Consider the following 16,437-nt stretch of genomic DNA (forward strand, 5'->3'; position numbering starts at 1 on the left):
AGTAGAGCACATAGATCAGGAATATTTAATATACGATGAAAAGTATTTGTAAATTTTCATTTTTTTTTTTTTTTTTTTTTTTTTTTTTTTTTTTTTTTTTGACCAGATAATAAATCACTTTTGTGTGAAGTGATTTTGGGAATATCGTAATTGTGTCAGGAGGAAAATGAACTGTTTTAGTCTCATCTGCCGGCAATATATAAAATCACCACAGGACGTCTTTAAGGTGAAATGATTTAAAAGTATTTTTGAGAATCTGATACTGCTAACAAAATAAGTAATGTACATGTATGTTACTTTTCATCATAGTACACTCATGGAAAATAATGAAACTATGCATGTATTACCACCTATACTGATGAATAAACAAAATGATAATATCGAATCGGTATTTCTTCTAGACTTTTGAATGACAACTGTCAAAGTGACAAACTGATATAAAAGACTAGAAGTAGGAGCACAAACAGGGTAGACTTCCAATACTTCAAATAAGATCACCAATTAAGTGCCCCTTGGATTATAAAAAAAAAACTAACTTTAAAACCCTTTAAATAAAAATATGCTTTATTTCTCAAGCACCACAAATATGCCTACTTTTCTCGTGAATAACATAATATTTTGTCTTGATAAATCATGACCAAATGCAGAGACCAAATTGCCCCGAGCCAAGTGGTCCAACTATAAGATGTGTTTGTCTTTGGATTGTGGCCATTTTGATGCTAGAATGAGCTACATGCTAACAAATGGACATTCAACTATGAAAATTGGGCGACAGAAATGAAAAGGCCAGACTAGGGAACAGAAAATCAAGAGAAAATAAACGCATGGAAAACGTCGCAATACATGCAGTTTCTATGTGAGCGATACCAGTGGCTATAGAACTCATAGCACTGTAAGAGAGAAGGCAGTTTGTACTTTGTTCAAAGATCGGCATGAAACGCTTTCAGCAAAGTCCATCTGCAGAATAATCTGCAACAGTATGCCCTTTAACAGTAACTTTTGCTTTGTAGGCATTAGTAAAATATCAATACGTTGTGTTAATCCAATGTTTAAAACAATGGTCTCGGAAAAAGAAAATGTTTGATTTTCAAATCTAAGTGAAAATAATATTTTATTTGATTTAATGATTTCAAATGCCACAAAATCAATCAAAGCCTGTAAGAATAGAAACTCCGACATTGGCATGCAGACCTTTTATCGTGTTATATAGCACGACAGACACCGATTGTGTTGAAATCGTGAATTGGATATCTGTTGTAGTTATATTTTAATTTTAAAATGTTATATATAATATATAATATTATAACATAAAAACCAAGATGTATTTAGGTCTAAATGTGTAATACAGTATATCTGCACGTCGAAGAATCAAAGTCAATCGCAAAAAATCATTATAGATTTTTTTAACTTTGTGGGCTCTGAAAATGGTTGTTTCTCCCCGTGTTTGTAATCTAAATATCAAAAATTTGAAAAAATATCATTCCAACTAATGTTTCGATGCATATTTTTTTTTTAATAAAGCGTCTTCAGTGTATTATGATGTTATTTTTCAGAGATGTTAAATAACATGTATTAATCGACCAGTTAATTTACTACTGTTTTTATAATTGTTTCATTCTACATGTATTTGACCAGTTCCTTGGAAGGAAAACTTGGATGTGCTTTGTAATTTATCTGGCACTCTTCTGATCAGCCTTTGATTGCGGCATGAGAAAAAAGGCATAGTAGAGACTGCTTTTAATATTTTAATGATTTGTCATTAAAATGTAAAATGCACAAAGAGCAGATTAAGCGTAAACTACATCTTTATTTTTACCCTGGTACATATATGAGATTGTTATGGAAACATTTTATGTATCTAGACAATAAAGCTTGAAATTACAATATAGGTCAATTGGCTATTTTGCATAGTCTAAAAGGATTCTCGTCCAGGCTAAAACGCATTTTGTAGAGGGCTAAATCAGAACGGAATGTTTGTATTTTTAAATTCTTAAAAGTAATAAAAAAAGCTACAAGTGCTAGTGCAGTACATATCACATTTGCCACGCGTCTCAGGTGGTACAATTAACAGTCAGGTAGTTTGATTGAGTCCAGCATTACCTCTTCCTTGACATGCTCCAACTATATATATATACTACTTTACGACTACTATACGTGTTCATTTACATACCCATTCAATATATAGCGTACGGAATACAACAGTGATCTACATTTGGCATTCACTGATTTACTATATTCTGTTTGTAAGATGTATGGCTACTATATTCATTGGGCACGTTCGTCAACAGAAAAAAGAAGCAACACTTCAAAATAATCAATTAATTGCAAGCAACGCTACTTAATCTTTATATAGACTAAGAGATTTATGAACGTTTTTTTTATTCAATTGCATTTCAATATATGTACTCCCCTAGCAAAAAAGGTGTCACCCCTACAGCAATTATGTACATTGCTACAAAGGTACTCATAGTTAAATGCTTCTATTGCATAGCAACTATGTACGACCGATGATCGTGTAAATTGGGAATGTGAGTAAAACAACGTTGAGCTACCTAGCGTAACCACTAAAACACTCCAACACTAACATTTTTTAAATATGCGGTTCCTACATGTAAGTGTGAGGGATTCAGTTTTTCCAAGTGGTTGACATAGGAGGGAGTTTTGACCCGCCGAATTGCCACAAGGTTGGGTTAGTCCTTGATAATTAATCAGAGGATTACACAACATCATAACCTAACAGGCACAATGGGCAAGATTGCCTAGGTAAAGCCGACAGAAGGAAACCACACCAAGAGAAGAGAGAATGTCAGTACGCTTTCCTCGTAGAAAACGTTTCATGGCATAAAGGAAGGTGAATGGATAACTAAGGTATAACTCTGCAAACAAAAAAATCTCATACTATCTTTGCACCGTGCTTGGAACGCCATCACTGTACAAACATTACATACCTTTTTGACTCTACGCACCGAAACGTCAGATGTGTCCTCCGACCCACATGACTCTGTACAAAATACCAAAATGTGACTTTGATCTTTTCACTATGGTTAACTCATTCATTAATTGTACAATCAGTAAATTTTTGTGAAAAACATCCCTTTATAAGTTGAATTAAGAACATTGGTTTATTACATGATTTTCTGTTTCAATTCACGCATTGCGTTAGGGGGGACACTTTTTTGCTAGGGGAGTATATATCTAATTATTTTCTAATTATTTTGTCAAATGATTGAATATCTTAATATAATATCTCAAAAGAACAATAATAGGATCACATCAGTTGTCTTTCAAATTGTGACAGCTACCTCTTAATGTTCATTACCTCTTAAAAAAGTGACAGCTGGCGGAACATCGTGTCTGTATGTCCGGTGGATAAAAAAAGCGGGGAACCAGAGACTGATTTTTTTATCAAATGTTTCGTCTAAATTGTAATCCAATGGAATTAAACTTCACAGCCAAGAAATTGTTCAAAGAGTACACTAAAAGCGAGCTCAATGACTTTGATTCAAAATGCTGGAGGGGAGGGTCCTGGAAGAGGCCAATTACGATGAACATTTTGCATTTTTGCAGAGGATCGACTTGTCGCTTTTACTGAGACAGTAAAACTTTTATCTGGTATATTTAGATATTTCAAAAAGAGTGATAGTGCATTGAGTTTAGCTTAATTACGAGAAAAGAAACTTAAAACATTTTAGGAAATTAAGACAAAGTTCATGGCATCTTTTTTATCCATGCATATCATATACATGTATGTTTGTCACATTTTAGCACAGATAACGCTCAAAGTAAAAACCGTTTTTATTACGACTAAAATAATTACCCACACTCCCGTATAATATGCATTTTCCATCAGGAGAAAAAGGCATTTTATAAAAGGTGACTGCTTTACAACCTTCAAAATAGGTACAATCTTCTTTGCACGTTTTAGCATCAAAGCGAAGGGTGGTAGTGATCTTGGAGTCTGGTGTACTGGCAAACCCCTTCTTCCAACAAGTTTTACCTAAAATATTTAAAAAATCGTCTGAGTTATAAAATTGAAGATTTACTGGCAGCGAACACCACAGGTAGGTTTCAGGACATAAAGTCTGCCGGGGTCAGTTTAAAAACAACATTTAGCATTTAAAAACATATAAAATACGTTTAGTATCTAAACGCGTTTAGAAATATACGTAAAAGCAAAACACGCGTGGAGCTGCTTAACACATTCTGCAGCATGCTTGGATACTTTGTGTACCTCCTTGCTGTAACTTGTGACTATTTTTAATATGCCTATTAAGTAATGACCAAGATAACAAATAACGTTTTCATGAGGTTATCAGATGGTTAGATTTTGGTTATGGCACAGAATAACTCTATGATAACGTTATATGTAATAACTCCATGATAAAGAATGTCCCAGCTGACGAAAAGGTTATGGTATACAATAACTTGTAGAAAAATACGAAAAACGATTGTACAAAATGTTACAATAAAGTTATCTTGTTGAGTATTTTAGCGTTTTTAAAACATTCTGGAACAACATTATAATTATAAAAATGTTTGAAAACGTGGATTAGTTCAAATGATTATTAAGACATTTATTTATTGTCATCATTAATGATATATTTTTTTGCAACAAGCACATTGTTAAGTACATTATGAAATACCCTGTGTAGGTTCCAAGTTCCACACAACACTAATCCATATCTGTTTTGATATAAACCTCCCATGGTAATACTTAGTTGCGTTTGAGAATGTTACATGTAAAATATCGCAGACACGTATAGAATTGCATCAAAACCTTATGCTTTCAACCCGTATTTCAACACCTATTTTACTTAGGATTTATGCAGATGGTGATTGTGGTTTTATCATTAATTATTCTTATTCCTGAACCCATAAAAATCTAGACATTTACGTGATATTACCTGTTTTGAATGGATCCTTTGTTGTAGGTTTCTGTGTTGTATTTACAGCTACATTTAACTGGCAGCTTGTAGGAATATCGTTGGTATTGGGGTCCATGGGTTTTCTATCCATGCCATATAAATGTAGTTTCATGGAATGAAGATAACCTTATTACAAAGAAACAAAGGAAAACAATGAAAATTATTATGATGTATACAAATGAAACGCTCAGTGAAAACTCAGTCCAATCAGAATGATGAAACCATTTAGAAAGCCTCTTTGCAACCCCACAAATGCACTATGCACTATTTGTTTTGATATTTATCTTTATGATATAACATTACGTAATTTTAATTAATTAAACATTATCTAATGCTATATGATTAGTAACACAATTCTTTACTAGAGGGGCCTTTCAATGACACTATATTTGTGCTTGTCCTTTACTTATTCATTCGCTTGGGTTAATGAGGAGACATAAAGTACTACGGTGTATGTGCCAAGTCCTATTTTAAGGAATAGATGATAGAGTTTTAAATAACTTGAACATTCCTTTGTTTGAGAGGTGAGTGTTTGATTCTTATAAGTAAATCTAACAGCAGAGGGACGAGTATTGTGTATGACATGTTAAGGAAACTAACCTTTAGATTTAATTGTTGGTTTAATCAGTATCTTTAGTCACTGTCGAAATAAGCTGAGAAATGTAAAATTCTAAATACTATCCCCTTACCTTGTTCTCCACTCTTGCTAGAATCTACTATATATAAATTCCAATGTTGGAAGTCACCGTTTGTGACTGCTTCTCCCCAAAACTGAACTGATTTGACCTGTAAAACACACTCACTTATTAACTGCCATCGTATGTGCTTTTTTTAGTTTAAACAGATCCGTTATTTTCAAGGTTTGGTGTATCCAAGCAAAAAGCGTAAATCACTAGTGTAACATGCCCTTATATGGGTATTTTCACATTCATAATCTTACCAAATATTTTCCAACATTGATAGGTTAACTGCTATGTAAATCCTAACATTTGACATACGGTACAAATTGTTACATTATCCAATGTTGGTCTATTTAAAATCTGTGCAAGGTCAATTAACTTATTTAGATCATTGGAGTTACTTTATATTTCTTGGAAGATAGTATTACAAAAGAATGATGAAAAGGTATGCATTAGTTATAGTCTATCCTAATGCATGAGGTACTGTATATCAAATTGGTTTTTAAAATGTAAAAATACCGTGATACTCAGGTCTTGAAAAAAGATGTCGTTGACACGCCCTGGTAGCAGCAATCTTAAAGTGTTGGATGGCGATACAAGATGCATTTGTATACGGCCTCTTTTTGGAAACGTCAAGTTAAATTCTACGAGGACATCTTCAAGGAACTGTATGTTACACTCCGACGGCACTTTGAATTGGACAAGTCTTTCGGGTATACCTATCGGCCTACAAAAAACCAGCATCGATTTTACAATTTATTTTATTTCCTTAAGTTTCTACAGATATCTCGTTTCGACAGTCTCGTTTTGTCACCTTCGGGTTGTTTTTTAACTAACCTGAACGTTAAAAAATTTTCTATAAAAATTTTCTAAAAATTTTTTTTTATATTATTGCACTACGTGTACGGTATAAATTAATTTTGTCTTATTATGACACTACTTACCACCATTTTATATTGGGTTCCACTACACAATGTTTCATTTCTTTCCAGCCTCCAACAGACCACCAGTTATCAGGGTGTGCCATGTTAATTAAGCGATCAATGTCTAGTTCACCAAACCCAAATGTTGGTGACACTGTAAATATCAAATTGAAATTCGTTTTGCAATGTGTAAGGATGTCTGACACGTTTTACAAGTCTTACTGTTGCAGGTCCTCAAGTTGTCTTCTTGTGATATTCGTCCTCACAGAAGAAAAATAATTCTGGTTCATAATGCACTAAAATATTTGATGACTGTGACTTAATTCAAAATAATTGTAATTTGAATATCTCCACTTTTAGACCAAATACTTGCCTGCAAATATTCGTCATCCCATTTGCTTGAATTACAATTTATGAACTGAAAATTTTGAAATTTTTTTCTTACGGCAATTTTTCAAAACTTTCTCAAATAAGTTCGGTTCAAAATATTTGTAAGCAAATGTTACCTTTTGTGACCCTATATTTGTAAAATGTAATAAGTGTTCTTTTAACCTTTGTAGCCAGCAGCATTTTCTTCAAAGTTGTTCGGCAGGAGCCCATCTTTACTTCCACTCCGTGCAAGAAGATGCTTTATATCTCTCCATGTTAGATTTGGACTACAATATCAATAGTTATTAACGCAATTAGGTTAATTAATCCAAAATCCTTTCATAAAAGATGCATTGTAATGATAAATACCGCAGCAATGGTGGTAATATGCCTAGTGAGTAAACCTATAACACAACTTAATAAATGTTTTCTTTTCTAATGCTATCATTATGTTATCGTTCTATTAGCTTGTATTAAGGCCATAATGACTCGACCAACTTGACCCGACCAACTTGAAAATAATTATGAATTTGTTTTTGTTACGCACATCGTGTATATATTAAGTGTATTGTGGGGTTTGTAAAAATTCTTTGTACTTTCTACTCAAGTTTGAAATAAATTATCTATCTAGTTTGTTTACAAAAGCGGTGTGCGTGCGTGCAAACTTAAGCTCCCCTAGTGTGTGTGTGTGTGTGTGTGAGAGAGAGAGAGAGAGATCACAAGTAAAATAAACACACTTCTCTTCCATGACTAAAGCTATCGCTCCAGACGCCATTGGCACTGCGGCTGAGCACCTGGAGAAAGACTTTGTGCACTTGTCTGTACCAAATGTAGTCACCTGAAATTTTAAAGAAAAATGAACATCAAAGCTAACACCAACACATAGCATGAAGAATGTACAAGCTCGCAATCATTTACAAAAGACACGATACCATATATCAAGAGAGAGTGAAAGATCACTGACAAAGACAGAGAAGCTATACATCTGCCGGTATATACGTACAATTTCCGTTCCCCCTGTATTTTGGGATGGTGCTGCAGCAAAGGTTGCAGAGCAATTTTCACCAGACTTCAGCATACGTTTGTTTCTGTCCACAGCTGTAATGCCAAGGGTAAACACTGAGTTGGAATAGCCATCGTAAGCGCAGCTGTCACCGGTAGGCCCTCCGTTGCCAGTTCCCCACAGATACACCGAACCTTTTCCATCACGTCCCTGAAACGTGTCATTAGTGTCATAAATATATATTCTTAAGAATAAAGTGCAAAATTGCTGAAATGTTAAGCCTTCCTAAAATAGCATTAAATGGCTACAATGTTAGTTGCACAGTCTTGTAATTACAAAATGCATTATGCTTGGAATGGTTTGTATATTTGAAGATGAGAATATTGTTTGGAAAGCATCAGCTGTGCATTTGCAGTTTCTATAGACCTGCATACTTTATAGACCTAGAAAATCCTTAACGTAAACTAAACCCCAGTTTCATCAACGCTGGATAAAGCTATCCTATGGATGTTCATTGGATAAAATCGCTATCCTCTGGGCAGTTACCCTGAGGTTAGTAGCCGCTTTAACCGAAGGATAGCAATATCAAAGACCAAAAAAACTTTCATAATTTCCATACACATCATCATTTCCTTGAGGTATTATTTAAATAATTCATATGGTGACAACATCGCGTAAGTTCAAAATCTCGATCTATTACCAGTTTCGTTCCCTCCTCCAAAATATCTAGTACAGGTTTTTTTGGTCCACCAACTGAAATCCCAGAGTTGCTTATTGTCCAACTGTTACTATAAATGTGGATGTCCTTTGGCTTGTAGGATAAGGCCTCCATTAAATGCGTAGTTTTAAGTGTACTTTTTTGACCGAATACACGCAAATCTGAAATAAGTATTAGAGAAATTAATTCAATCATCAGTCATTTGAGTGCATTATAATAACTTTTACATCAAGAAATATATACAGAACAATGATTTATGCATAAAATTGATGAAGGAAAAGCACAGGTTTGGCTACAGCGCACAGCAGCACGATTCAATCGGAAATTACATATTTGTTGAATCAATATTGTAAATAGAAAGTCCAGAGCCGTGTATTTTACAAAAAAAGTGCCACGTTTTATTTTAAACAATGGAATTAATTTAGGGTTCAATTTTCATGGAAAGTTACATATGATTCCATTAAAGTTACCAGTGACTGACAGGAAAAGTGACACATTTAACACAGCCTACCAGCAATGGAAGCCTGAGGTGCCACTCCAATTCCGCAAAGATTGTTCGATTTTGCCGATGCAACTCCTGCCACCTGGGTGCCATGACTGAAATGTAAACTAAAGACTTAATTTTTATTGCGATGATATTACACTGTGTACCATGTCAGTAGTTAAGTTAATTGCATGGTTCTGTCAGTACATATAATTATTGACAGTAATTCTCTCTCTCTCGCTCGCTCGCTCTCTCTCTCTCTCTCATTTTAATACCTTCTGATATCACAGGGGCCCCTAGTATATAGCCATTATAGCCTGTTGCAAAATTGAAGAAAACAATTTTGTAACAGCATACTAATGGCGATCCCTGGGGTCATTTAACCACTAACTTGAAAGCTTCACCTGAACATACATGTAGATATTTTTTAATTTCTTGGTATACATATCTTACGTGGTACATCAACATATAGACACGATTATTTGTAAGACTCGACAAAGACTTTACTTCCTACGGCGCTTGAGATCATTCTATGTCAACCGAAAATCGCTTGTAAAGTTTAACTGGGCGATGATTGAGATGTATTGACACTCTCTTTCACCGTTTTATAAGGTAGTGCTACAGCAGGAGACAATAATCACTAGTTTGTTCATGCCTACCGGTATGTCATCAATGTCATGACAGTCAGACTACGGTAATATTCAAAGCAAACTTTACACGTAGCAAAACCATTTTTCTAACAGCAACATGAATTTCTATGAGCACAATGGATTTTATAATATTATATTTTTTAACAACAGCTCACATTAATTTTCATGTTATTATCTCATCTTATCTTAGTACACACAGCGCTCATTACCAACTCCTACAAAATATACCAATCGCCAAAAAAAACAAAAAAACAACAACTATAATTCCCCTGTCACACATTTGCACATAATTACACTGAAATATCTAAAACGCTCCAAGTCATGTGTACGTGCGTGCTCAATAGAAACGTTTTTAAACCTACCTTCTTGACTGAACTGGAACATTACCCCAGAAGTTTTTGCTCAGCGCTCTGTCCTTTAGAAAGATTAATAATAAAAGCTTATAAATAAATAGATGTTCAGTTTTTATTTAAAAAAAAAAAACTTGTGACATACGCTTATGAGGAGAGAGAGAAAGAGGGAGAGAATAGCTGCCAATATTTACTTGCACTGGCAGGTCCATGCTATCAAGAAGGGCGGGAGCATGTTTCTGCTGGCCATGGTTTACATCTTTCCTTGACGGGGATGGTAGACTGAATCTAGCATTTTCTGTTAGAAAAGGGAGTCCGACGTTTTTTGCTGGAGAGAGAGAGGGAGAGAGAGCAGAATAACTTACAACCGATAAATCAGGATGGTCCAGTACACCATTATCCAAAAGCCCAATTGTCACCCCTCGTCCAGTGTAACAGTGTTCCCATCCACTCTTTGCATTGAAAGGCTGTTCACTCTAAAAAACAAGTAACTAAATTCTTTTCATTTCTGAAAATTCAAACAATAAGCGTTTTGCAAATCAAGGCAATTCCAAGGTACGTGTAACCGCAAACAACCATTGCTAATCTTTAATTTGCCGTGCATGTTAGCTAAAGTCTCTCTCTATCTAAACCAACTTCTGCATACTTTGAACTTGGTAGTTTAAACTTAGTTTACAATATGCATGTACATTTGCCTACAATTCTAATTGCAAGGCAACGACCAACGCCTCCAGTTTCTTTTCAAGAACTTTAATGGAAAATATTTTCATTGTTTCATCTGTGTCCTAAATACTCAAAGAGTCACCGAAGCTCCATTTTTGCTCGAACATATGAAACAAAATAGTTAATATAAGAAATTGAAATTGATCAAAATGACGCAGTAAGATTACCATTGTATTTTAACAGTTTTGAACCATTTGGCGAAAATACTTACCAAATACCACTTTTGTGTTCGCCACATTGGATCCTTTATGGTTTCCCAAGTGTTAACATCTGCAGACAACAGGGTGTACATCTCTTCTGTCTCGTAATCTACCCATTTCACCTAAATGTACAAATTAATAGCAACAGCAACAGTTGCCTTTTTAATATTTGCAATTAGTTCCTTTTAATAGTGAATATATCTCTATGTTGCAACTGAGATAAACTGTTGTCCACGAAGCCACTTTGAAAAAGAAAATAAATTATTTGGTATTTTTAAAAATAACATGCTATATAGTTTGAACTACATCCAAAAACATTTTACCTTTGTATCAGAAGCTAGTAAGGTGAGGGAGTCGCTGTCTTGGTTTTTGTCCAGAAATGAATAGTAATTACCGTACACCTGAATAAAAGGTTAATACACACAAATGTAACTGTCTAACCCGCCTGTTTTAAACTTTTAACAACACAGACACAATACAAGAGAATAACTTCTCCTGTTTAAAACAAATAGAAATAACATCTTTTAAAAACATGATTAAAGCAAATATGACAATACCAGTAATATATCACGTATAACGCATTTATGTCTCAGGCCAGATTGAAATCCAGTCAGATTAAATTGGATTTTTGATTAGATTTAGGCCAATTTTAAATCGGCTTAGACCCAAACAAAATGTCAATACTGCCTAGGCGAAATTAAAATCTGACTGGACAAGATTTAAATCTATCTAGGAAAGTTTGAAATTTAAGTATTAAAACAGATATAATTAGTGAAAATCACCATGAAAAAAAAATAAATAAATAATACATTATATGCTGATTATAATAAGCCAAGTGTATTTTTACTATTTCGTAAAAACATTTATTTAATGTTTCTTTTGTATTATTGAAATTTTAATCTTACTTAGTCAGACTTTAATCTTGCTTGGACAGGCCAAATTAAAACTTCAGTTCTGTCTAGTTCATATTAACTATATTTACATATTGACGGATTTCAATCTGGCTTGCGACATGGCCTGTAACACACACACACACACGCGATAAAACAAAACCCAAATTATTTATTCACATTGACAAGACCATTTGATCAAAATATATACTCCCCTAGCAAAATGTGTCACCCCTACCGCAATCATGTACATTGCCACAAGGATACCCATTGTTTAAATTTTACTATAACACAACAACTAGACAAACAATCATCGTGCAATCTGGGGATGTTAGTAGTAGGTCATTGGCTTACCTAGCGCTAAGCGTTATATAGTTAAAATACTTTAATACCAATTATTTTTAATATGCGGCTCCTAAGTGAAAGGGATACTTTTTTTTACATAGAGGGAGTTTTGACCGCCGAATGGTTTACTGAAAAGGACACCAGCCAATAACTGGGCAATGATACTTAGCGTCTTCAGAATGTATGGACGCGTAAGGGTTTGGGGAACAGATGGTAAGGAGTAACTATTGCGTAAGCGAGCTGGCAGTGGTCAACGGGAACCTTAACACAGAACGTTGCATACTAGAAGAGAATTCTGTCGAGAATATCTTTTGGGACCATGATCAACCATTTATGCTTAAGCATGATAATGCTACCCCACGTACAACTAATGCAACAGCACTCTGGTTATATGAGAACCAGATTCAGACCCCAGTGGCCGGTCCTGATTAGAGTTCATTAAAAAACATAGAGAATTAAAGCTTGGGATGTCTTCAGAATAATGGATAACTGAGGGATAACTCTGAAAACAAAAATGAAGTAACACCTTCTTTGCACCGTATATGGAACGCCATCAATTGCACAAAGGTTATAGAACTTCTTGGCTCCACGCACAGATGCGACTGGTGCGTCCTCCAATCCAGAAGATACTCAAAAAGTTCTAAAATATGACCTTTTTAAAAACTATGGTAATTTATTCCTTGGTTGTACAATCTGTAAGTTTTTGTAATAAAATGTTTAAAAGTTGAATAAGGAACATTGGTTCATGACATGATTTTCTGTTTCATCTCACGCATTGCTTTAGGGGAGTATAGATAACAGTTCCTTATTTTAAAAAGGAAACTCGGTTCTGCAGCATTATTTAAAGCATAAACGTTACCAGAGCGATGAACACTTTACAAAACGCAATTTACTTTTGGACAGAAAAGATTTGACAAACCTTATTCATCATGTCCAGTCCGTATCTTTTTGCAAAATCCTGAACCTCGGAAGCACTTATGTCACTTTTAAATTGAACGATCAGTGTCCTCTCGTCCTCAAATGACCTTGAATATTAAATCAAACCGATATCTAGTAAGCGTAAGTTGAATATTGCCGTTTTGCGCACCAAGCTTAGTACTCCATGTTCATATCCAAAAAGAAAGTGATAAAACATGATGATGGACTGTCAATATTAGTACCGGTGTAACGAAACTGGGGGTCCGTGTTACAGAAAGTCCGCCCTTTATTTACTTATAATGGTTAGGGTTAGCCTGACCTAAGAGGGTCAAAATCTAGGGCGAGGCTTACCTGCTCAAACAAATAGGAAACGGACAATATGGGGGACTCTCTGTCACGTTACACCGGTGTTCAACTTCAGCTGTCACTGTAACAAGCCAAACTGTCCCAGCCTAAAGCATTTCGATAAAACTTTTAAAATGCCCACATGTGGTAAATAGCACTATCATAAAATCTTCGTATTTACAAACATAAGGTACATTACAATGTCTTCATGATTGTTTATCATTCGGCTAGAATGAACGAACACAGATAAGTATACTTTCCAATTATCAAAATAATTTAGTACTCACCTCGCGATACCTTGAAGCGTTACAAAAACTAATATCAAAATGTGTGCCTTCATCCTTCTTCTTTGCATCTGAACGCTGTTAATACTGAACGCTGGCGACGTTTTTTATATCCGACTACTACCTGGTTGTGGTTACACAGTTAGCCAATGGAAACTCGCGAATCGGCGAACATGATAAGAGGGCGCAGGGTCAATACTCAAGGCAGGTGTCAATTTTGAGAATGCACTGCAGTCTAAGATCATAGTAAAAGACATGAATATGTATCCAACACTATTCATTAATATTTGACCGCATCAAATGTGTGATGAGATTCAAATTTTAAATTTCTAAGGATAGAAGATGTAACAGCATTGGGTTTTGAATAATAAAACAAATCTTCAGAAAAGAGAACGTATGCTACCCTTTTTACCTCTTTAAACTTCTAGGTAGGCCTACTGACAGATCCTAAACCCATACCTCAAATCATGTTTACAAACACACCGTTCGTTTTCTTCTTGTTCTTATTCATTAATCTAGATAGATATCTGAAATGATTTATTTCTGAATTAAACACCATGCACTGTTATCAAACCAACCTTACTTTGATGGTATGCGATGTTGTCCTCTTTTCACAGCCATCTGTTCCTCCTTGTGACTAGCTGATCGTGACACAGAAATGAATCTATATTAATTTTCTTTACCCGGTCTTCAATTATTTCGAACAAGTTTAGGCATATGAGTGAATGTCCACAATCGTCCAACAGTAAAATCCATTATGATCTTGATAAGTTGGAACTCAATTTTTAGTTACTGTCAAACGTTGGTATCTTAACCTAAGATCTTTCACAAAGAACTGACCCCGATGAGTTTATCAGTAGAGTCATATAGCAATTTTAGGAATTGAATTATCTAGTATTGAAAGTGCCATGTGTCGTTTTCAGAAATTCAGAGCTCTGAAACTTAATTTAAATGCTAAATGTCAGTGTCCTGTGCTAAATAATAAGGACAAAAATGCACAATCGATGACTGTAAGAGCAGATAAATTTCATTTTATTCCATTCCTAGCCTTTCACGTTGAAAAAAAAACAACCATATACTTGACCAAAAATTGCTACAAACCATATAGTTTGCAGAATACTTTTCTTTTAAAAAGTCACAGAGTTGCTTGGTGCTTGTAGGCCTACTAGGTACATGGACATCAATGCGTCAGCCATATTGTTGCCATGGCAACCAACGGGCCAAAAGGGACTGCCACACTTGCAAATTACTGGCGGTGCTGGCACATAGGCATTCATACTGTATGTCTACCCAGCTGCTATGATGATCATATGTAGGTATTCGATGTTTTAGTGTCTGGCGTATCTGGGTAGGTGCATTTCTAAACGTTTTATATGAAAATCCCAGTTTACATTTGCCCTGCAGCATTGTGCGAAATCGTACAGATACACGGTCTCCATAGCCTCTGTAATTTTTTCAAGTAAAACTTTTGACAATTTCTTCACAAGCCCATAGGCCGAAGCGTCATGTAGAAGACATTGTACAGCTACCGTACGGTCATTGTTCAGTCATTGTTCAGTGAACTTGCAGTGAGCGTGATTATAGTCAAACCTGTTTGTGGTTTCTTTCCATTCCTTTTTTTGGTGGTTTAGGAGACATAACGATAGTGAAGATGCTTAAAGCCTTAGAGTTATTCACTTGCATAAATTTGGAAATCGTAATTTTCCTTAATCTGACCAAATGGATGAAAAGAAATTATCGATCTTCAAGGAAGCCGCACGCACGGAAGACGTACGGCAACTGCACTGATTGGTACAATCACTTTTCAACAGAAAAGGCCAATTTTCCCCCGTGACCTCCAGATCATGCCAGAGTAATGTACTGTAAACGCACTCGTAGCTACTTAACCTGTCAAAAAAAATCGTATGGAATATCGCGGTGCCCGTGTCTAGGTTCAAACTTACTCCCTTTTTTAAAAAAATCCAACCCTCGTCATAGCAAAAAAAAAAAATGTAAAAAAAATTATACAACTACAGAAATTATAATCCCAGTCTCTGATTGGAACATATTTATCTACGGAAATGAAAATAATTTCGTCAAGGATATAGCAGAAATACCCACCCTGTTTACGTCTTTTTCTTTTCTTTTTATCGTATTGTACATTGATCATTCATTATAAACGAAAACTCTCAATTTGCTGACTGATTTTTACAACTGTACTTAAATAATTTTTGTACTTCTCTCATTTTTTTTCTGAAAAAAAGGAATATCGGGTATATCTTATTGGCTAATAACAACCGATCAAATATTTAGCCATTTAGGTTGGATTAATACACAGACACGATAGATAAAATTACTAATTGATAAAAAGGAATTCTTGCAGATGTTAAAAATAAAGATAAAGCTCTGTGGTACTATTGAAACGAGTTCAATAACTAGATGTTTGCCTGTCAGCTTTTAACATTAGACTTATTATAAAATAACACATCTTTTCATGTAGTTTTGATATTTGAGCTGAGGGACAGAATCATCTTTCCGTTTAAATGATATGACCATTTGGTTTGGATTGTTTTTCGTGTTTTGTGCATATTATGAGCTCCAGGAACATGTCAAGTCGGCGATCGAATTGTCCAATGATCTCAGTGACTGTT

General features: G+C 34.9%; 1 protein-coding gene across 1 annotated transcript; it reads right to left on the reverse strand.

The window, feature by feature from the left end:
* Nucleotides 1–1,787: 1,787 nt before the first annotated feature.
* On the reverse strand, nucleotides 1,788–14,005 carry LOC106156258 (furin). The gene is made up of 16 exons (XM_087006901.1): nucleotides 13,811–14,005; nucleotides 13,180–13,285; nucleotides 11,349–11,426; nucleotides 11,037–11,147; nucleotides 10,468–10,578; nucleotides 10,115–10,167; nucleotides 9,130–9,215; nucleotides 8,601–8,779; nucleotides 7,901–8,110; nucleotides 7,635–7,735; nucleotides 7,081–7,184; nucleotides 6,550–6,682; nucleotides 6,125–6,332; nucleotides 5,615–5,711; nucleotides 4,905–5,051; nucleotides 1,788–3,997 (listed from the first exon to the last, which is right to left on the reverse strand). The coding sequence occupies exons 1-16, from the start codon at nucleotides 13,876–13,878 to the stop codon at nucleotides 3,762–3,764; spliced, it is 2,028 nt and encodes a 675-aa protein (XP_086863027.1). The 5' UTR covers nucleotides 13,879–14,005; the 3' UTR covers nucleotides 1,788–3,761.
* Between the last annotated feature and the right edge of the window lie 2,432 nt (nucleotides 14,006–16,437).

This window comes from Lingula anatina, chromosome 2 (assembly GCF_051362555.1).
Source record: "Lingula anatina isolate TDL-2025a chromosome 2, LinAna3.0, whole genome shotgun sequence".
NCBI classification, from domain to species: Eukaryota; Metazoa; Brachiopoda; class Lingulata; order Lingulida; family Lingulidae; genus Lingula; species Lingula anatina.

Excerpts from the sequence above, each read along its gene's own strand:
- LOC106156258 (XM_087006901.1), bottom strand. The coding sequence starts at position 13,878 with ATGCAAAGAAGAAGGATGAAGGCACACATTTTGATATTAGTTTTTGTA. Across the intron at positions 8,111-8,600 it reads TGGAGGAGGGAACGAAACTG|GGACGTGATGGAAAAGGTTC; the intron begins GTAATAGATCGA and ends GACACGTTTCAG. Across the intron at positions 6,333-6,549 it reads GAACCCAATATAAAATGGTG|GCCGATAGGTATACCCGAAA; the intron begins GTAAGTAGTGTC and ends GGTTTTTTGTAG.